The sequence below is a fragment of the Telmatherina bonti genome, assembly GCF_933228915.1.
Source record: "Telmatherina bonti genome assembly, chromosome: 4".
In the NCBI taxonomy this organism is placed as follows: Eukaryota; Metazoa; Chordata; class Actinopteri; order Atheriniformes; family Telmatherinidae; genus Telmatherina; species Telmatherina bonti.
The window spans coordinates 8,434,404-8,456,664 of record NC_136622.1 but is presented as its reverse complement, the minus strand read 5'-3'; the positions used below and the strand labels follow the sequence as shown (position 1 = coordinate 8,456,664).

General features: G+C 42.0%; 1 protein-coding gene across 1 annotated transcript in view; it reads left to right on the top strand.

Moving 5' to 3' along the window:
- Positions 1-9,906: 9,906 nt before the first annotated feature.
- itpr3 (inositol 1,4,5-trisphosphate receptor, type 3) overlaps positions 9,907-22,261 on the top strand; it is a gene marked incomplete at its 5' end in the record, with an annotated part of 114,363 nt that continues 102,008 nt past the window's right edge. Inside the window, one exon of the mRNA XM_079239155.1 lies at positions 9,907-9,998. Within this exon, the coding sequence (XP_079095281.1) occupies positions 9,907-9,998 (92 nt within the window). The remainder of the gene's footprint in view (positions 9,999-22,261) is intronic.

Sequence of the window (22,261 nt, the reverse complement as noted above, 5' to 3'; positions counted from 1 at the left end):
CGTCAAACTTCTAGTCCAGCCTGTCGTCGTGCAGGGACACATCGCTGCTGTTAGTTAAAAACCTCCACGTCTCTGAACCAGAAGTTAAGACAATCCTGATCTCTATTTAAACTCTAACATCTCATCCTGCAGCTCGCTTCTCTGTCTGGTCTAGTTAACTGGCCTGGTCTGGGTCCATGTGGCGTGTTTACTGGTTCAGATGAAAAGTCTCGCCTCTCATTTTTAATTTAGAGCTTCCCTATTTAGGCAGCTGCCGTTTTCTAAATATGTCCGTGGTCCGAGTTGAAAGCTTCACCTCACACAGCCGTTGCAACCATGTGACATTCAGCCTCCCTGTAGACTCATATCCTGATTTTCTATGGACTCGAGCCACGCATCTTCAAATATAGAGAAGTCTGTGTACAGCATGTAGAAAGGGAGGAGGAGAGACCAGACGGGATAGAGACAGGGGTTCAGCATCATGCAGCTGCAGGTTTCATCAGGATTTTAGAATTAAAGAGACTCATTCAGGCGACTCTTCATCAGATAAAGCTTGTATTAGCATCACTTTGTGGTTTAACTGTGATCCACCAGGCCCGTCAACACAATGGCTGCCAGTTCAGCACCTGCAAGGTATAAAAATAGTGACCAGATTTCATTCTTACACTCAGACCTGAATGTCAGCTTTTACATTGGTGTCATGTCCAAAATAACGTTATTATGACAACAGTCCATTGCTGGAGGTAAAACTCCTCTTGCACAATGCATCTTGGAAGGGTCTCCAATGTATTTATTTATAAGGTGTAGGCCCAACCACAACAATAACTTCACCAGTTTTTTGGATTTATCTATTTTTATCTGGTCAAATAAATTATTATTCGAGCTTGTGAAATGTAATTCCACACGATCAGCTTTCAATATTTTGCCGTTTATTGCAACTGTATGCTGAATAAAACACAGGAATAGTTGCTGGCTTTCTCTTGACAACAGCTGACTCTTTCTTTTTTACATTTATTAATTTATCAATATAGAGATACAGTGTACAAATTGGAAAATAAAGTTTTGCATCAAAATTGTGCAATTCAAAAGTTACCTGGAAAAAAACTCATAGAACATAAACCTCCACCTCCAAATGGTGATCCGAATCACCACCAAAATTAAATCAGTTCTTCTTTTTCACATTTCCAACAAGCCCCGAAAATTTCATGAAAATCTGTCCATAACTTTTTGAGTTATATTAAAGACAAACAAACAAAAAGGCAAACAGACAAACTAGAAAAACACTCCGAGAACGTAAACCTCCGCCAACCACAATGTTAAAAAAATCCTTCAAAAAAAACATCCTGAATCCAAACGACGGGCCGGATCACCACCAGAACTAAACCAGTTATTCATTTTCACATTTCCAACAAGTCCCGAAAATTTTATGAAAATCCATCCATAACTTAAAGTTAACTTATCATAATTACCTTGTGGAGGTAATTATGCTGCCCTGTAAAACTGTATAAATATAGTATAAATATACTGTATAAATATAAATATATATACATACATACATACATTATATACATATATAAGGTTGGAGCGTTTATGTCTTGATGTTTGTAGCCCATCAGAATTCTAGTAGCATTTTTCCCGGTGGATGTTTTATGCCTCATGAGAAACAAACAAGTTGTTGGACTAACTTTTACGTCACCGTGGAGACTAGCCAATTTCAGAGAGCCTGCTTCATAAAACTTCAAAAACAGAAAGAAGACTAATAAATCTGTGAATGGGCAGGACGGGTGGCACGAGCTGACTGCAGATTGCTGCAGTTGGGTTAAAGAGTGATGCTTTCTGCATATTAAACAGAGCGCTAACTTTAGCATCAGCCTTTAGGAAAGAAGCAGCTGCCAAGGACTTAAAGACCAGTTTAAGAAAAAGATTCATATAGTCTGTCGAAATAAAAACCAATAAGTGACAATTATCATAATAAATATTTTTTATTTTTTATGTGTCATTGATGGAAAATCTCAAAAGATGTGGTTTAGATGTTATAGTTTGATTTGTTTTATTGATCAGTTTTGATTTCAGAAAGAATTCATAATATAAAATGTAATTCTTTCATGTCTTACCAACTAATTTTGATATGTTGTTTATGTTCTGCTGAGAATGAAACATGAGCTGATGAGATTCTGGTCTATTTACATTAACGCAACGTTGCAGCGACTGCAGCAAATACTTTTCTGTCTGTGTTCATTTTTACGTAATCTTTGCAGCAAAGTTGTGATAATAATAACTTGAAAATGCACATCATGCGTTCACCTGGATCCTGTTGAAAACATTTTACATCTTCATCAGAAGACCAAACCAGTAAGAAAACACAAGACTTACCCAGGAAAACCAAGCCAAACTCTGGACCCAAGCCCAGCTCAACATGATTGATCTGTATATATATATATATATATATATATATATATATATATATATATATATATGTTTGCAATTGCTTTTTATCCAAAGAAACTTACTTTCACATGATAAGTGATCATAACAATGAACCCCCCCCCCCAGAAAAGGCTCAAACCAGTGACCTTGCTGTGAGGCCACAGTATTAACCACTACTCCACCGTGCTGTTTCATTAGCAGGGAACATATAAATGTTTGAGATTTTTTGGCATTTCCGTGTACACTCAGGTTACTTACTCATGAGAATGTTTCCAATTTCATTCATTCATTTTCCAAACTGCTTATTCCAATTCAGGGTCGCAGGGAAGCTGGAGCCTATCCCAGCTGGCTTTGGGTGACAGGCAGGGTACACCCTGGACAGCTTGCCAGTCCATCGCAGGGCCACACAGAGAGATGAACAACCACACTCACACTCACTCCTAGGGGCAATTTAGAGTGACCAATTAACCTATCATGTTTGGATGGTGGGAGGAAGCCGGAGTACCCAGAGAGAACCCATGCATACACGGGGAGAACATGCAAACTCCACACAGAAAGGCCACTGACCAAACCAGCCAAGGATTGAACCAGTGACCTTCTTGCTGTGAGGCCACAGTATTAACCACTACTCCACCGTGCTGTCTCATTAGCAGGGAACATATAGATGTTTGAGATTTTTTGGCATTTCCGTGTACACTCAGGTTACTTACTCATGAGAATGTTTCCAATTCCAATGAAATTCATATTGATAACTTTTACCATACCTGACATAAGCATCACTGTATATTTAGATGGTTTTAATGTTCATTTTAAACCATTGTAACTATCTTGTTAAGCAAAATAAAAAAAATTAAATCTGCTCAAGCCACTTAATATGTTTATTTTATAAGTCAAAGTTTTACTCAGAGTTAAAAATAGGTTCAGTATTTATTTTACAGTATATCAGATAAATCTATGGAGGCACGGTCGTTTCAGCTCTAGTCAAAGTTCCTGCGGACGTAAGTCATGTTACTGTGCGACATCCTGTTCGAGGCTGCACGGCGACGTAGTGGTTAGTCCTGCAGCCTCAATGTCACTGGTTCAGCTGAACGGTGGTCTGTCTGTGTGGAGTTTGCATGTTCTCCCCGTGTATGTCCGGGTTCTCTACTCTGACTTCCTCCTGCCGTCCGAACACATGCATGTTAGGTTAATTAGTTACTTTAAATCGTTCTCAGATGTGGTTGTTTGTCTCTTTGCGTTGGTCCTGTGATGGACTGGCAACCTGTCCAGGTGTACCTGCCTCTCACCCAGTGATTGCTGGGATAGATCCAGCTTCCTGCGACCCTGAATGGGACTAATGGGTGAAGAAAATGGATGGATGGACATCCTGTTTGGGACTTACATGCTAAAATGTGGCTGACAGATGTGTGTCTTTAGGTTTCTTTCCATTGACAGGTTCTGTCTCAGTCCAGTGTTCAGGTGCAGGAGTAACAGGTAAAAATAACACGGCTCTTACATGCAGGAGTGCTTGAATTGTGTTGCATGGCAACACAACCTGGTCCCTGCGCTGCTGCATGGGCTTTGACCCCTGACTGGTCCGACCCGGTCCTGCACCCTGCCTGCTTTCTGCTGACTTACAGCTGAAACAGGAAGTCCAGTCAGCATGACTGCACACACATCTTGTCTGCACATCTGCTGGGTTGAAACATACATGTGTGGTTTTCTGCTGTCTTACAGAAAGCTGCGGTTTACTTTAAAAAGCCACGAACTTCTGCAAATGGCATCTTAGAAAAAACATCGGTTGTCATTTTTGAGGAAATCACAAGAATTTCATACGATGTTCTCATCACAGAACATTGTATGAAAAAAACCAGTAAGAAAGACGAGGTTTAACTTCGTAATGACCTGAAATGTGATCATCTTATGTCTGAGCTGTTTGCCTTCTCATGTCCAAAGCAGCTTCGGAGTCTGTCTGGATGATAAACTCGCTCTGAATGCATGCCTGAATATAAAATGTAATATTGTTGGACTGATGGAAACTGTTGTCAACAATGCTAAAGAAATATTTCCAGTGGAAATCATGGTTGTAAAAACTAAAACATCATGATCAGTTGTGTTTGTAGAACACCAGGCTGCTGGATCATTCCTGATAAAATCATGAGGATCCGTAATACGTGTGTCTCTACGTAGAGACTTTACATCTGGAGGAACCAGTTCTCAGAGTGCAACAACTATTCAAAACATTCCCACTAGTGTGTCAGAGGAATTGGGTGAAAGTAGGATCTGGATGATGGATGTCAGCGATCATTAACGTGTTGACAGCTTCTGATCGTTATCACTACAACAAAACAGGAGTCATCACAGAAAAGCCTCTAAGGGACGGATCACTCAAGGGCTTGGTGGGATTCTAGAGAGCAGGAACATTAAAGCCGGATGATGTTTATGTAAATAATGTGAACGCGGTCTAACGTAGTCCTGCATGAGGTTATTAATAAGCTTGTATGAAAAAACAACTGTAGAACGAGGAGACGGACCAAGAAGGATTCTTTCAACGTCTCAATGACGGCAGAAAGACGACAAAATCCCTGTAAGAATTATTTCTATAAGACAGAAAAGGAATATTTTAGTGATTACTGAATAAAAGCAGGAATGATATAAAGGCTACATGGGGAATAATACATGATTTGGTAAAAATGAGTTCTTCCCAATTACTTTGCCACAGAAAATCCAGGCAGACATGATGAGAAAATAGCGACTCTTTTTCTAAATGTGAGTCCAGTCTGGGGATGAATATTCCAGATGTGACGGACATAAGGACTCATGAACAGCTGGAATTTAATATGCTGCAGGAAAATTAGTGAAAAAAAATCCTCCTTTATATGTTTTTTTAATTTATTTTATCCCATTCATGGTTTATATAAATTAGTTGACATCTGTTTCTACTTTCTGCTGCACCACAAATGAAAATGAGCAGGTAGAAGAAAACTAATGAACCTTTCTAAACATCACCTTCTGTTTGGTGCCAAAACTAACACCAATAACACTTTATTCTACAGCCATTTGGCAGTTTGTTTTTATCCAAAGCGACTCATACCCCGATAGACACATTGGACGGCAACTTAGGGTCCAGTGTCTTGCCCAACGACACTTCGGCACATAGTCAGGGCAAACCTGGAATCGAACTCCCAACGTGCCAATTGAAAGACAACTACTCCTCCTCCTGAGCTACAGCCTCACATGAAATGGAAAAAAATAAATAATAGAAAAAATAATAATAGCAAAAGTTCAATTTCCTCCTCAAAAACATTGCAACTCATTTTCTCATTTTCAACATTTTCTGAAACAATAGTTGTACAACTTTTCATACTGTAACGCCTGCAACAGAAATACAGGTCTGCTTTGTGGTTAGTCCAGGAAACAAATTCTGTAGTTGCTCAGATACATTTTTGTTCTTTGTTTTATACATTATTATTAATATTACTTTTATTATGATTATTATCATTATGATTATTATTTGTAACTCAATTAAATCCTTTATTTTCAATGAACCAGATAAAATAAGGAGTATATCTCTATGTTCTCTGTAGCTAACTTTACACGTTATTCTTAGTACTTTTTTTATTTAACAAAACAAGAGGGCCAGAATTTTCATTCACTTTCAACCAGAAGAGACTAAAAGAGATTTATAATCTGATCAAATGAATGGATTATTATGGATTCAAGTTAGGAAAAACCTTCAAAAGAAAATCAGACTGTTGTGGGAAATGCAGTGATGATGTCATTTTGGTTGCTCTCTCTCTCTCTCTCTCTCTCTCTCACATGAATGTGGAAGTTTGCTTTTAAAAAAAACAGCATAACAAAAGCTAAATATTAGGAATAATAATAATAAGTATAAATATGCGTTCCAACAAATATGTTATAAAAGTTGGAATTCATCCTGCAGACGAGTCATGTTCGATGCTGAACCTGTTTTACTGTCATCTTCATGTATCTTTGCTGGGAAGCCCAAACCTTCTAGTTGATCCATTTAATTCAACAACTAAATAACTATTAGTTATTGTTATAAAATCACCATTTTTCAAGCTAATACTGTTTATTATGAGACATTAAATCTGACTCATTGCTCATTCTGGCCTCAATGGTGGAATATACTCACTGAGAAAGGGACTAAATGTCGATGAAAAGTCCGACAGTTTTTACATGTCAGAGTGGAAGGATTTTGGGTAACAACTCGGTAATAACAACTCAGACAGCTGCTCCAGATGTGCTGCTCACCTCCTCTTAAAGACATCAGGAAGCTTCTCACTTCATTTTCTCTTCTTCTTCTTTCTTTTCTTTTTACCTGAGTTTTAATTTTCCTGATGAAAAAAATCGCTCATCAGGAAACAGCTGGTGCAGATGGGGTTTTAAAGGAGCCTGAAGAACATCCATAATTACTGTAAAATGAGAACTTGGAGCAAACTGGAGCTTTTATTTCCATAAAACTGCATCATTTGAATTTACATGCTGGAGTGCCTTGCTGTGGTGTCAACACCAGGAATTAGACGGGGCCCGGCAACGTCTTAAGAGGTCTCGCGACGCCTTTGCCCAGAACACACTTTTCTTTTAGTCGTGTCGAGAACAAAAACAAAGTTCTGTGTTCTGGCAGAAAATCCAACGAGCTTTAGATTTGCTCGCTTGTCCTTTACAAGCAGAAATGAGTTTCGTGGTATTCTGACTGTACAGGGAGAATTATGCAAACCGATCTTTGTTGCGTAACTTTAACATGTTTCAAACTTTATGATTTTCTCAGGTTTGGAGACAAACTAGAGATCTTCCCGACATGTTTGATCCTCAGCTGGTGCTGATTTGGGACCAAATCATCATATTTGTGTCTTTTCTTCAGTGTTGCAAACATGAAATTGAGAAAAAACAAACATCTTGGATTAAAAGTAAAAAATGCTGCTCCGTTCCGCTGGTTTGGGTTCTTCACAAGGGCGGATTATCCAATATACATTATGGGCACAGGCCTGGGGGCCCAAGCCCACTTGGGGCCCACGTAGGGCAAACATCAGCAGTTTGGACATGAAACATGTACATGAAAGCCACATAGTTACACTACAGTGTCCATGGTATTGCTATTGATACTACTGGCTGAGAGATGTTAGAAATGTCGTTTCACTGTGTATCATTCACATAAGTCCAGACATGTATAAAGTACTAGAAATCAAGACTTAAGTAAAAGTACAAGTACTTTGAATGAAGTTAAAGTGTTCTTGAAGTTTTTTTTGTTTTTGTTTTTTTTGCTGTTGTAACGATAGACCGTATAAGAAAGATGAAGCCTCCGGCAGTTAAAAGTGAAGCCTACGCGGAAGTGCATAAAACTGCAGTTCCCCCTTCATCCACTAGGGTTTCCCCATAGACTCCCATGTTAAAAAGACCAACTTCACAGCAGGAATAAACATGTTTACAGCCTGGTTCAAAAATCAATTTTCAGTTTAATAGATCAGGTTCACCTTCATGACAATTGTGGGGGGAGTGAATTTTTTTCTAACTCGCCTGTTTAAAAGTAATTTAATCTCGAAGTTCGGCATATTTAGGGGCATGTCTTTTTGATTGACAGGTACTTGATCTTCCACTTCAAGTCAGAAGAACATAGAACAACCGCGGTTTTTAGCCGGTTAACAATGTGACTTAGATTGAGCCTGCTTACCTCCTTTAGCTGGTTAGCTCCTGTTATCTCCGGCTTAGCTCGGTTAGCTCTTAGCTACAGATAGCTTGGAGTTCGCTCGATGTCAATCATCCACCATGACACTCACAGCCCCCCTCTCAGCGCCACCTCTTTGCCCATATTTGTATTTTCCTGGTGAGACGACGTGCATTCCTCTGCCAAAATGGCGATGGTAGGAACCGCCCACCGAGTTTAAAGGGGTGCTATGATGGGATTTGGAGTTTTCTGAGCTTTCTACAGTGTTACAGTGTTGAATCCTCATCAGACATGTGAACGCCACCGTTTTTTGTCACCTAAACGCATGTTTGAGTTTGAGTTTGAGTTCCAGCACGCTCTCCGTTCGGTTTCCATGGCGACGAAAAACATGTCGTATTAGATAGTTTTTTCTACTTGGAAATCCTTGTGACGTCCCGGGGGATAAGGTTCGGTGATTGGTTACCTTCTACTGGTTAACAAGGGCATGTACAAATACATCAGGCGGGTGGAAAACGTGGGATAAAGTTATTTCCAACGATGGCTGGTGAGTTTACCAAAGAGAGACATCCTGCTGCATTCGTTGCTGTGGGTTGCTGTTTTCCACTTCATTTTCAGGCTCTGATTCAGGTTCCAACATGTAGGGCTGTATGCTATGTGTTGACATGGTATTTAACTGAGTTCATATGAGCCTAATCCTTCTGTTTATGAGATGTTACAATGACGGTGAAAGCAGGTGCGGTGCGCGCTCCCGATGTAGTGCAGTGGCGGGAGGCGGGGCTTAATGCGGAAGAGTCTCAATCCACTCGTTTTGCCCACAGGCTGATCTGACAGCCTACGGAGAGGGTCGGTCTGAAGTAAATAAAGCCATTTGTGACAATAACTCGATCAATCCCAGCCCTTCTGGTCTCAGAAATAAAAATAAATTAGCCTGAAATGCACATTGTAGTTCCACTTTAAATTCAGCTCTTCAGAAACCTATGGGTGACGTCATGGAGGCTACGTCCATCTCTTTATACAGTCTATGGTTATAACGAATAACGAGACAATAAAAATATATCTGAGTAAAAGTATCATAGTGATCCAAAATATGTAGTGGAGTAAAAGTAGAAGTAGGAGAGAAAAAGTAATACTTCAATAAAATAGAGATACAGTACAGTAGCGACGTAGTTATACTTTGTTACTATACATCTATGCAATTTTCACCATGTTGCGGTGGGGAAGGGGGGCCCCTGAGCCCGGGGACCTGTGCACTTTTAATCCGGCCCTGGTTCTTCACCTCTTACATGTAGATAAAAACTCCCTTTGAGTTTAGTTTCCAGAAACGCTGAACTCGTTCTGGTTGCTGACTGTAAAATAGGACGACAGGGGCGGGTGGGTGTGTGTGCACGCGCGCGCGTGTGTTTGGCAGCTTTTCTTTCTTCAAGTCTTATCAGCGCCTCGACTCACTTCCTGGTTTTTAATGCCGAAGTGTCGAAAAGCGGAGCGGAGGGAGGAGACAGAGCCGGACCGAGCTGCGAGCCCTGAACCCCGCTGAGCCCACTTGAACCTGCAGGGTCGTCCCACGGAGGACCCCCTCCTCCCCCACGACACGCCAGCGGCCGCGGGGACCCAGCTGCTGCGCTGTTCCGCACTTTCTCCAAAGTTGCGCGGAGGTGTTGGCGGTGTCTCCTGGCATGCAGAACCCGCCGGCGAGTCCGTGCAGGCGGCAGGAGTGAAGCAACCTGAATGCAGATCAGTTTTCTGGCTTCTCTCTGGAGACCCAGCTGCTGCAGGGACTGACCTGTCCTTCCGGAACGGCTCTACCTGCCGCTGGAGGAGCTTAGCCCGGCTGCAGGATGTCCGACTCTGCCTCCAGCTTCCTCCACATCGGGGATATCGTGTCTCTGTACGCGGAGGGGTCGGTGAATGGCTTCATCAGCACGTTAGGGTGAGTCACAATCTGCACACATCCATCCAACTGTTGCAGCCCAGTTAGACATGCACAAAGATCCAACCTGATTTACTGGGCTGCAGGACGTGGACCACTGCAGGTATCTAGAGTTAAAACAAGTCAAAACTTCACCTGGACAGAGATATTTAGGTAAATAATGCATAATAACTAATTAATAAACTAAATTTCTTTCATTTAATAGCTCAGACTTAACCATGAATACAACGTGAACACTAATCTTGATAGCATTTGTTGTTGAAGACACATAAAAACAGACTTTGAGTGTTTAAAGTCTGTTTAAATTGATCCCCAGGCCAAGATGCTTGTAGCTCAGCTTTATGATGTTGTGGTAGAAGATTATCTGTTTTACACATAACTAAACTGCAACCCTGATTCCTGAAAAGTTCTGGCAGAGTGAAAAATGCAAATAAAAGCAGAATGCAATGGTTTGCATATCTCACCATCTCATATTCTATTCCCAGCAGAACATAAGCAACTTGTCAGATGTTGGAACTGAGGCATTTAGGGTTTCCTGGAAAATACAAGCTCTTTTCAGGACTGATGGAAGCAGCAGAAGGCTGGAAAAGTCATTTGTGCAAATAAAAAACAACTTAAGGAGCATTTGACAACTAGTTTAATTAGCAACAGGTCAGTAAAATGACAGAACTTCACCAATCTGAAACAAAGGAGTCTTTTTATTCTCAAAATTATTAAATAAATTCATAAAAGTGTAAAATGGTAAAGATTTTAAGATGCCACCATTTACAGTTTGATATCGTTAAAAGATTCAGAGAATTGGGAGGAATCTCTGTACGCATGTGGCAAGGCTAAAGGTCAGACTCGATGCTGGTGATCTTGGGGTCTCAGGCATCACTACATTCAAACCAGTCATGATTCTTTACTGGAAACCATTGCACGGATTCAGGAAGACTTCCACAAATCATCATTCAATGATAAATAGATATTTTCAAATTTCAACAAACTCCAGTCATGGTTTTCAGGTGTTTCCATTGAGTTGTTATAAGATTTCGTGATGTGACGAGAATTGCGGCTGTCATGTAGCGACGTTTCAGGGTTTTCTGTTTGCTGCTGTGGATTTGCCGCTGCTTTTCAAAGCCCTTCTCCCTCATTTTTCTGTCCAATGCGTCGTAAAACTCTGCATGTCGCTGTTGTTTCATATCAAACATGGGAGTTTTTTTTTTCTTTAATCATTTGTAAAAGCTTTTCTGTCTTGTCTTCCGGCCATCCGTACCGTTCCATCGTTACCTGACATGAACTGGTCACGTGACCCTCATGTCACGCATAAGTGCATAAAAAGTGTTGCCATTACACTAATGCAATATATTTTATATCAAAGCATCTAAAAAACCTCCTCATGAGAGCATTAAAACTTTTTGAGAGCTTTTTTAATTACACATGTTTCCACTACCAGCTTCTTATCGCAATATTTAGTTTTCCATCCTCCGTCTGTCATGACATTCACTGGCTTCTACTGGAAGCCAGTGAATGGACTCAGGAAGACTCCAGAAACCAGTGTGAACCCAGTTCAGCCTGAAACCCACACATGCAGGTTAAAGCTCCATCATATGTGAAGAGGATCCAGAAACACGCCGTCTTCTCTGGACCAAAGCTCATCTAAAATGTTCTGAGTGGAAACCTGGATGAAGATGTGGAATAGTTTGTGGACAGCATGGACGGCGTGTCCTGCAGACTAAAGAGGAGAGGGAGCATCCAGCTTGTTATCAGCCTGCATCTCTGATGGGATGGGGTTGCATTAGTGCCGATGGCGTGGGCAGCTTCCACATCTGGGAAGCTCCATCAATGCTGAAACATCTGCTCCCATCCAGACAACGTCTCTTTCAGGGAAGACCTTGCAGGTTCCACCATGCTGAACCACATCCTGCATCATCACAGCAGCATGGTGGAACAGGACAGCTGGTCTGCTGCAGTCCAGTTTCACCAGTACAAAACATTTCGAGCATCATGGAAGCAGAAATCTAGTAATTAGCTGGAATCCTGCATCAGACCAGAATGGGACAACATTCCTCTCCTAAAACTCCAGCTGGTTTCCTCACTTCCCAGATGTTTACAGACAGATGTTAGAAGAAGAGGAGATGCTAACGATGCTAAACATCATCCTGGAACTACTTTTGTGTTGCTGCCATCAGATTCACAATCAGCTCATAATATTTTCCATAAAACGGTGAAATTTCTCCGTTTTAGCCTCTAATATGTTGTTTATGTTCTACTGGGAATCAAATCTGACTGGATGAGATGTAGACATCATTGTGCTTTGAACTGCGGCGATACTTCTCTGTCTGTATTAATTTTTTTATGTCATTATTGCAGCAGAGAGCTTATTATAATAATTTAATAAAGCACATCATGCGTTCTTATTCAGGCAGGCCACCTGGATCCTGTTGGACAACAGTGTACATGTTCATTTATTAGTTTTTTTCATACCTGTAAAACTCTAATACATCTCTCCATCCCATCTTAATGCAACAGATGAAATCAATAAGCAGTCATGAATGCTTATTGTGTCCAACTTTAATAAGTTTTAGCTACATTTTAGACTTCAATGCAACATTTAGCAGCTTTTTGAGCACAGATTTGCTCAAACAACACACCAACATGTCAGAGGCCACCATGAATGAGACCCAGAGATCTGTTGTGAGCAGAGGGCTGCAGACTGGTGTGGTTGGACAAAGCTGTTCCCTGAATGTCTGACCACTGTGAGTTTTTCTGATGACAGCCAACAACCATGAAAAACTAAATCCTCTGATCTGTGAAAATAATAATGGAACTTGAATTTGACTCAATTCCCAAACATTTATATGAAGGAAACTAAACTAATCACTGGGCATAGCCTCATTATCGCCATACCTACAGTCCTGTATGGTGACGGCAGCATTGTGCTGGAAGGAAACCAGTTGGGAGGAAGGGGGAGTTTTCCTGCCTTAACCGGGTCATTACCCCCAGATTACATTGAGCTTTACTCCTGGATCGCCGGCAACCTGGTGGTAATGAAGAAGCTGGGATCTCGGGCTGATGGAAACAATGTTCCATAGCAAACCAGTAAGAAAACACAAGGAAATCTTGCTTCAGGAAAACCCAACTAAAGTTAGGACCCAAGTCCAGTAGAACCAGCTGCTGCTACTGGTCATGGTCCAGTCGTGTTTTCCATCTAGTGCTGGTGGAAACTCAAAAAGAGGAGCAGTACAAGACCCTTTTGGCTTGTCCCTCTGAAGGGGTCGTCACAGCAAATCATCACTTAGGTGTGTTTTACAACCTTCCTGATGCAATCCTCTGCATTTAACTGGGCTTGGGACCGGCTCTCAGAGAACAATCCTCCTCAGTGTTGGGTAGCAGGACTCGAACCGCCAACCGTCAGGTCACAAACGGCTCTACCAGCTTAGCCAATAGTCAAATATTGAGTTCCAATGCGTGGAGTCCCCCTATCTTCAGTGGTGTTAGTTGAAGTTGTAGTTTGGAATCCCAGTAAAAACGCTGCAGAACATCATGTTCTCATTATAATATTTTCTGAGAAAAGAACACATTCATATGTAATCCATTAGTAATGACATATGTTTTCATTAGTGGTTGTATTAAATTACAGAGATTTTCTTAGTGCTTGTGACTAAAAGTGATTGAATTTATTTTTTCACTTTGATTATGTAACTTGGTTATACATTAACTCATTATTAACTAACACTTCTACTCATGTCATGCAAGTTTGAAAGGAAAGCCCAAAGCCGTTGCTTGAAATTTTATAATAAATAGAAAGTTGATAAACGATGAGGATGAAGTACAGTGGATGATGGGATTTTAGCTAGTACTTCTAAATGTGAACAGTGTCATGACTCTCATGCAGCAGTTGAATAAGTGAATGGAGGGCAATGACATTAAAAAGAAGATAACACATTTAGTCAGCTAGATGCATATTTAATTACAGGCGGTCCTTGGTTTACAAACAAGTTGTGATGCGACGCCCCAGCTTAACCCAAAATTCCATGTTAGTCGGATTTTTACCCTTAAATACCTCCTAAATACCCCCTTAATCACTAAATAGCTATCTAAATACATGGATTAAACATCATATTAATGGAAAAACAGTACAAGCATTTAAAATAGACAGTTTAATTAAAATAAAATAAATTCACATTGCAGCCTCTGCGTCACGCGTCATTAGAGCTTATACAGAAGCTCGTAACTTCGAAACTTGGTTTATTTTTTTCTTTACATTTATTTAATCGTAAAGTCAAAAGGACGTAAGTCGAGAACTGTGTAACCCGAGGACCGCCTGTATGTAAATCAAACAATCTAGCAAGCTAATAGGTTGCATTAGCAGGCCGAGCGTAAAGAAGTTGAACGTGAACCGTCACAAAAACAATACTAACACGTATCAGAAATAACAGCAGCTCAGCTTAGTCTCATTGATGTAATTAAGAGCTAATTAAATTAATAAGCCTAAACTGAGGCTGATCATTATAAAACACAAAGCTAATAACAAATCTTCTGAAGTTGGCAAAACTAATTTGTTAGCAGCTAATTAAGCTGCATGTTGTCAGCAGGCTGAATCATCAGCAGAAGGACATGCGCCATTACCAAACCTAACAAATTTGATAAATATGTGTCAGATGTGACAGCAGCTTAGCTATCAATGATTCAGTTAGCAATAATTACATTAATGGATTAGGTTCGACAGAATGTTTGTATCAATAATATATCAGGTATAACAGCAGTTCAGAAATGTAGAGCCAGTTATATTAATGATGCTTATTGGAAGTTATTATTTAGAAATACAAAGTTAATGATCATTTTATTGAAACTTGTTAAACCTTTTTGTTAGCAGCTGACTCAGCTAAGTGATGTTAGCCAAGTCATCAGCAGCCAAAGTTTGTCAATCCAAAACACATACATAATCATATTAATTATGCATCAGTTGTAACAGAAGTACAGAAATACAGAGCTAATAACATTAATGAAGCCAAGTTGATACAAGGTAGCACATTAAGCTAATGAGTGGTTAGCTGGCTAAGCTAACATTAGCCAAACAGTGTAAAGGAAAGTCAAAGTTATGGAGGATCTGTAATTAGTAGTTTTCTTTAATGAAACTTACAAATTGAACTGTAGTACTCAGACCGCAGTGACACTAATATCAACCTAACATGTAAACACACACCCAGATAACTACTGGACAAATATTACAACTTCTTATATTCACTGTAATTATTGACTTAAGAGCCTGTTTGGCAGGAATTTACAGAAATTAGATAAAGGGAGAAGAGTCCACAATGTTCTTCTTTCTGTTTAAACATTATTGCATTTTATCTAATCTGGAGTCTTCTAAATGTCATTAATTATGCATGAGCTGGCTGCTTTGGTGACTCTACATAACCTCGAGCCTGTTGCTGGACCTCCATATCGGCAACGTCTCATTCGAATGTCTGCCCTATCAACTTTAGATGGTACTTTTTTTTTTACCTGAGCAAAAATGATGACTTGAAAATTATTTGACCATAAAGACAATAATGTGTGCTTTCCTAATAGCATGAAAAGTCTGCTAATTTAAAGGGATGATAAATATGTCGAACATGGCCAACAGAGAACCAAAGAGAGTGTTGTCTCAGGAGAAAATCACAAGCATGATAAGAGTAAATGATAGAGGAACATCTTCAAACAGCGTGATGTTCCAGTGATGACTCTTTCCACACATTATTCAAAGGTTCAAGATGTGCGAGACTCCCATCTCCCTGGATGTGGTTGCAAGACGATAATAGTATAGATGGATAAAATGGATAGTAACCAAAGAACCCAAAACAGGCTCCAGATCGCCCCATCTGTCATTATTTAGGAGAAGGGGACGTCATGGGAGACTGTAGAAAGCAAACCATAGAATACTCAGACTGGAATTTGAATCATTGCAAATTGATAAGCCACAGATCTGGTTGGAAAATGTTCTTTGGACAGATGAGACAAAACTGGACCTGATTGGCTAAAGCTCTGTGTTCACAGATGCCTAGATGAAGCACACCAAGACCAAAAACGCTGTTCCCACTGTGAAACACGGAGGAAACTCGGTTATGTCTGGGGCAGCTTTGTCATTAGTCTTCCAACAGGATAATGACCCCCAAACATGCAAGAATGGCTAAGAGCAAAAAAATGGATTATTTCAAATGAACCTTTTATGATTGCTGCTCTAAATCATATTGAATATCTGTAGACAGAGCTGAACAGGAGAAGGCCTCTTCAAGTCTGAGACGATGGGTGCAGTCTGTCTCAAAACATTAAGTTCAGGGATTCATTGTTGTTGCTGACTATTCAACAGCAATTCAAAAGCAATAACTGATTTTCATTGATTAAGTCTCAGTAAACATGTATTTATTATTACTTTTGTTAGTTTCACGTTATTTCAGTGACTGTCGTCGTTTTTTTTTTAGTTAAAAGAGAGTTGCCAACCATTTTTACTGCAAAATGATGAATTGATGCAAATTACTGATTAGTCATTTGACAGAAAATGTTTAAAACCTCAGTCAGATCAAATGAAAAAAAAAAGAAAAAAAAACCACGCTACATTCAGTGGGCTGATGTTTCTGTGATATCTGAAATTTAGAATCAGGACAAATATGTTTGTTGAACTTTTTTTTGTTTACGACCTTTTAACTGCCATATAACTGATTTGTTAAAAGAAAGAATAGTTTGACATCCAGTAATTTTAACTTACAGCTATTAATGAGGTAAATATCTACATACTTCACCACGAATGTGATCCAATGCAAAGGTTTCATAAGCCTGATGTCATCCCACAGCTCTTTATATCTACAGGAAATACTCACAAAATCCAGGATCTGAAGCACCTAGATAAGCTCCAGAATCCTGGAAGGACTTTCCAAAGCTCTTCTTTGGATGTTTCCACCTGTTGTTCTGTTATCTGTCCAAAAAACCCTAAACTGGGTTTTGGGGAGGATCCATCCCTCCATCTTACCAGTTGACACAGATTTTCAATCCATCAGTTCTTGTGTTATGTGACATACATCAAGATTTTTCTCCCTGTTTCCTTTCCAAAAAAGGCTTCCTGACAGCCATATCTCCATGGAGACCATCTCTGATAAGACTCCAGCCATCATGACAAGTTTCCAGCTCTTTGGGAATCACCTTGTTTCTGCTAAAATCCTGTTTTCTGTCAAACCGTGCTGTTTTTCTCAGATGAAACTTAAGAAATGAGAACAGATGATGTGTATTTGTGACAGGCTGCTGGTAACAAAGAGCCTGATGATCCAGTTTGAACTGGTTATTTATTAGTTGTCTGTTTCAGTAGAGTGGTCTTGCCTAAAGCCAGACTGATATGGATCTAACAGGTTGTTGTCAATGATTAAAGCTATAGTAGGTAATGTTGCTCAGAGACATGTTACTCTGGGTGAAGTGGTTCCTTGTCCTGATAGTAGTCTATACATTTTGTAATCATGAACAATTAGAAATATAGTTAGACCCTCAGTTTACTGTAAATCTGGAAAAATTGAAGTTGATCATTTCTTATATTTCGTAAGCTTCTTCTCCCGGCTCCCCTCCTCCCCCTCCAGCAGTGCATACCTAATAGTCACACCCTGCATATAAACGTTGTGTTAGGATGAAAATACAAAGTAGGGAAGAAGAAACTCTGAAGGCAAGCTTGGCTGAGAAAATGCAGGAAGGATTTCCCGACCCGGCTCGGTTTATTTGCCTCCTCCCAGCCGAGAAAGAGAAAATTGTTGGTGGAAAACGTTTCTGCTGCAATGTGCAAGTTCAGGTTGTGTGGGGGTCGGGGGTGGAGTGTGGGGGGCTTGACCCGGGCGTGTCTCAAACAGATTGATTGGAGGGGGAGGAGCCAAAACAGAGTGCCACTTTCAAATCTTGCTAGCTCCCCAACATTACCTACCCCAGCTTTAACTGTGAGACCTGACTGAAGATGGCACGCTCCAGTAGTTTGGACATGAATAGAACCAGTGAGACCAGCTGGTAGTTTTCAACAGGGGCTCAGTGTGGCTTTCAGCAGCAGGGTGACCCGAGCTTGATTAAAGGCAGAGGGAAAGACACTGGATTTAAGAGATAAGTTGATCATGTGGATTACTGCAGGTTCACTGTAGGTAGAATACTCTGCAGAAGTCTGTAGGGACAGGAAGAGCGCAGGAAGTGGGTTTTGAGTTCACTAGAAGTTCAGAGACTGAGGCAGCCTGCTGGGTTGAGTTGGTCAGGCGACTGATGGTAGCACCTTTTCAGTGAAGTAAGAAACCAATCTGCTAGGGCTTCACAATTCTGGATAAAATGAGAATCATGATTTTTTATGCTTAGAATTGAGATCACGATTCTCTCACGATTTTTTTCCAATATAAATATTTAATGGACATTTTACCGGCACATCAACTTTGCAACAGCTGACACTGAACATAAACAACAAGTGTCTCTTGTCTTCTCTTACACAATCTTTGAATAATTTTAATAGTAACATTTTTTTAACAATAATTTTTTCTGTAGATAAGGTGATGAGAGGTAGGTATTTTTTTTAAAGTATAAACAGAAGGGTTGGGCATGAAGCTAGAAATTTCACACAGCAGTCCTTTCTGACATTTAACAATGGAGGACAAAAATCATTTATGCAATGTTGGTCTAAAGATATTGAAAATCTATTTTTAAAGGGATAGCCTATTTCAATGGCAAAAAAAAAAAAAAAAAAAAAAAAAAAAAAAAGGAAAAGTTTATTCATAGTACTAAACATATTTAGGGTGGCTTTGACTCACTTTTTGTGTCTCCCACAACATTATTCCTCTCTTCTACTTTTAGAACAGCCAATAGCTGCTTTCTTTACTTTGAAACAGCAAAGTGACCCAAAAGAGACACTTTGACAGTTACTTTGTTTTGTTTGTTTTTTGTAGTTTTCTGTTGTAGGTGAGGGGCTAGTAGGATCCAAAGAGCGGACACTTTCTGAGTACAGAGAGAGGTTTATTGATTTTCCACAGATTCCTGTGAATTCTTCCAGCGGAGCTTTCAGAGACTGGCAGGCATCAGGAGGAAGGCAGGCAGGCAGGGGAGCAAGCGAACGAACAGGCAGGCTTTCTCTGGCAGGAGGAAGACAGGACAGGTTACAATCAAGGTCAAGCACAAGCAACGTGAGCTGAGGCCGAGAGCTGTTTTACCGCAGGGCAATCAACAATCTGGCGCTGGATAGCAGGCAGAGCTGGTCTTAAATAGGTGGTTCGTTGATTGCTGAGATGTGGATCAGCTGTGCCTCCAGTTGTCAGCTGACTGCGCCCACCAGGAAACAGGAATCACCACAGTACCCCCCCCCCTCAACGGGAGCCACCCGGCGACTGGAACTTCTCGGGATGGGCCCGACGGAAATCCCTGACCAGGGAAGGATCAAGGATGAAAGAGCGGGGGACCCAGGCCCGCTCCTCAGGGCCATAACCCTCCCAGTCCACCAGAAACTGGAAGCCCCGGCCGCGACGGCGCACATCCAGAAGACACCGGACGGTGTACGCCGGGCGACCAGCCACAAGCCGGGCGGGAGGAGGGGGCCTGGAAGGAGGGACCAGAGGACTGGAAGACACAGGTTTTAACTGGGAGACATGGGAGGGATGAATCCGCATAGATCGGGGGAGCTGCAGGCGAACCACCGTGGGATTGATGACCCGCTGGATCTCAAAGGGTCCCAGGTAGCAGGGAGCCAACTTCTTGGCGTCAGTGTGCAAGGGAATGTTCTTTGAAGATAACCAGACCTTCTGACCAGGAGCATATTTGGGCTCAGCTGTGCGATGGCGATCGGCCTGGCGTCGACTCCGTTCCCCAGCCCGAAGCAGAGCAGTCCGAGTCGTCCTCCAGGCCAGACGACAACGGCGGATGTGGTACTGAACTGATGGAACAGCTACTTCAACCTCCTGGACAGGGAACAGGGGCGGCTGGTACCCAAGAGAGCCTTCAAAAGGAGATAAACCAGAAGCTGAGGATGTGAGGGAGTTGTGTGAGTACTCAACCCAGTCCAGATGGTCGCTCCACGATGACGGGTTGGATTCAGCCACACAACGAAGGACGGTCTCCAGGTCCTGGTTGGCTCTCTCGGCTTGACCGTTAGTCTGGGGGTGGAAACCGGAGGACAAACTGACCGTGGCACCGATGGACAAAAAGCCTTCCACACCTGGGAAGTGAACTGGGGTCCCTGGTCAGATACTATGTCAGTGGGCAATCCATGAGTCGGAAGACATGGTGCACCAACAGGTCGGCAGTTTCCTTGGCTGAGGGGAGCTTGGTAAGAGTGACGAAATGCACAGCCTTGAAAAAACGGTCCACTATAGTCAGGATGGTGTCTTTACCTTTTGAAACAGGTAGGCCGGTAACAAAATCCACTGCAATGTGCGACCAGGGTCTGCTAGGGACAGGCAGAGGACGTAGAAGACCAGCTGGGGGTCGATGCAAAGCCTTACTCCTAGCACAAGTGGTACAGGCAGCCATGAACTCCTGCGCATCCTTCTCCATGGTTGGCCACCAAAACCTGCATCTGATAAGGGAGAGAGTGCGTGAAGAACCAGGATGACAAGCCAAACGGGAGGAGTGACCCCACTGGAGAACCAGGGATCGGGCGGTGTCGGGAACAAACAGTCGATCTGGGGGACCAGTACCCGGGTCAGGCTGATGTTGCTGATCAGCTATGACTTGGTTCTCGACCTCCCATGAGACTGCAGCCACGATGCAGGAGGCTGGCTTCTTCCACGGAGGTGGTGGTTTCAGGGGCAAACTGACGGGACAGGGAATCGGGTTTCTGGTTCTTGGAGCCTGGTCTGTATGACAGTGTGAAATGGAACCGGTTGAAAAATAGAGACCAACGGGCTTGGCGGGGATTCAATTGTTTAGCCGACTGCAAATACTCCAGGTTCCTGTGATCGGTCCAAATGAGGAATGGAACTCTGGATCCTTCCAGCCAGTGCCGCCATTGCTCTAGAGCCAGCTTGATGGCAAGGAGTTCTCGGTCCCCAACATGATAATTGTGTTCCGCAGGGGTAAGACGTCGGGAAAAGTAGGCACAGGGGTGTAATTTCTGGGTCTCAGGAGATCTCTGGGACAACACGGCTCCTACCCCGGTGTCCGAGGCATCCACCTCCACTACAAATTGGCGGTTCAGGTCCGGATGGAGAAGAACTGGAGCTGAGGTGAACAGTTCCTTAAGTTTGTCGAAAGCTTGGGCTGCTGCGTCTGACCAGAAAAAGGGAACTGATGGGGAAGTGAGACGTGTTAGGGGGAGAGCTGTACGGCTGAAGTTGCGGATAAAGCGTCGATAAAAGTTCGCAAAACCCAGAAAGCGCTGCAGTTGTTTTACTGAGGTAGGAGTCGGCCACTCCACAACAGCCTTGATCTTCTCAGGGTCAGCTCTGACCTGTCCACGCTCAAAGATATAGCCCAGAAATGAGATGGTATCTTTATGAAAGTCACACTTTTCTGCCTTTACAAATAAGCGGTTTTCTATCAGTCTCTGAAGTACCTGTTTGACATGTTGCTCATGTTCCGAGAGAGTCCGGGAGAAAATGAGGATGTCATCCAAATAAACAAACACAAAACGGTTAATAAGGTCTCTTAGCATGTCGTTAACCATGGTCTGAAATACTGCAGGAGCGTTACATAATCCAAAAGGCATGACCAGATATTCGAAGTGGCCGAGAGGGGTTCTGAAAGCAGTCTTCCATTCATCACCCTCCTTTATTCTCACCAAATGATATGCGTTGCGGAGGTCTAATTTAGTGAAGATTGTGGCGCCATGAAGGGAGTTGAATACAGAGTCAAGCAGAGGTAAAGGGTACTTATTCTTCACAGTGATAGCGTTTAAGCCACGATAATCTATACAAGGCCTGCGTGAACCATCCTTCGAGACGAAGAAAAATCCAGCCCCTACGGGTGACGGAGGGCCTGTTTAGTCCTGCCGCGAGAGAATCTGAGATATATTTCTCCATAGCCTCAGTCTCTGGTCGGGAGATGTTATATAGACGGCAGGTTGGTAATGGCGCCCCCGGGAGCAGATCAATGGAACAGTCATAAGGTCTGTGTGGGGGAAGAGCTGAAGCGTTGTCCTTGCTAAAGACCTCCCTTAAGTCATGATAGACTGGGGGAACGGTGGACAGGTCAAGGGGAACAGGTTGGCAGCTGGAAACAAGGGTAGCAGGAACAGCTGAAAGGCAGGTGGCATGACAGAAGGAACTCCAGTTAACAATCCTCCCACTCTGCCAGTCCAGGTGGGG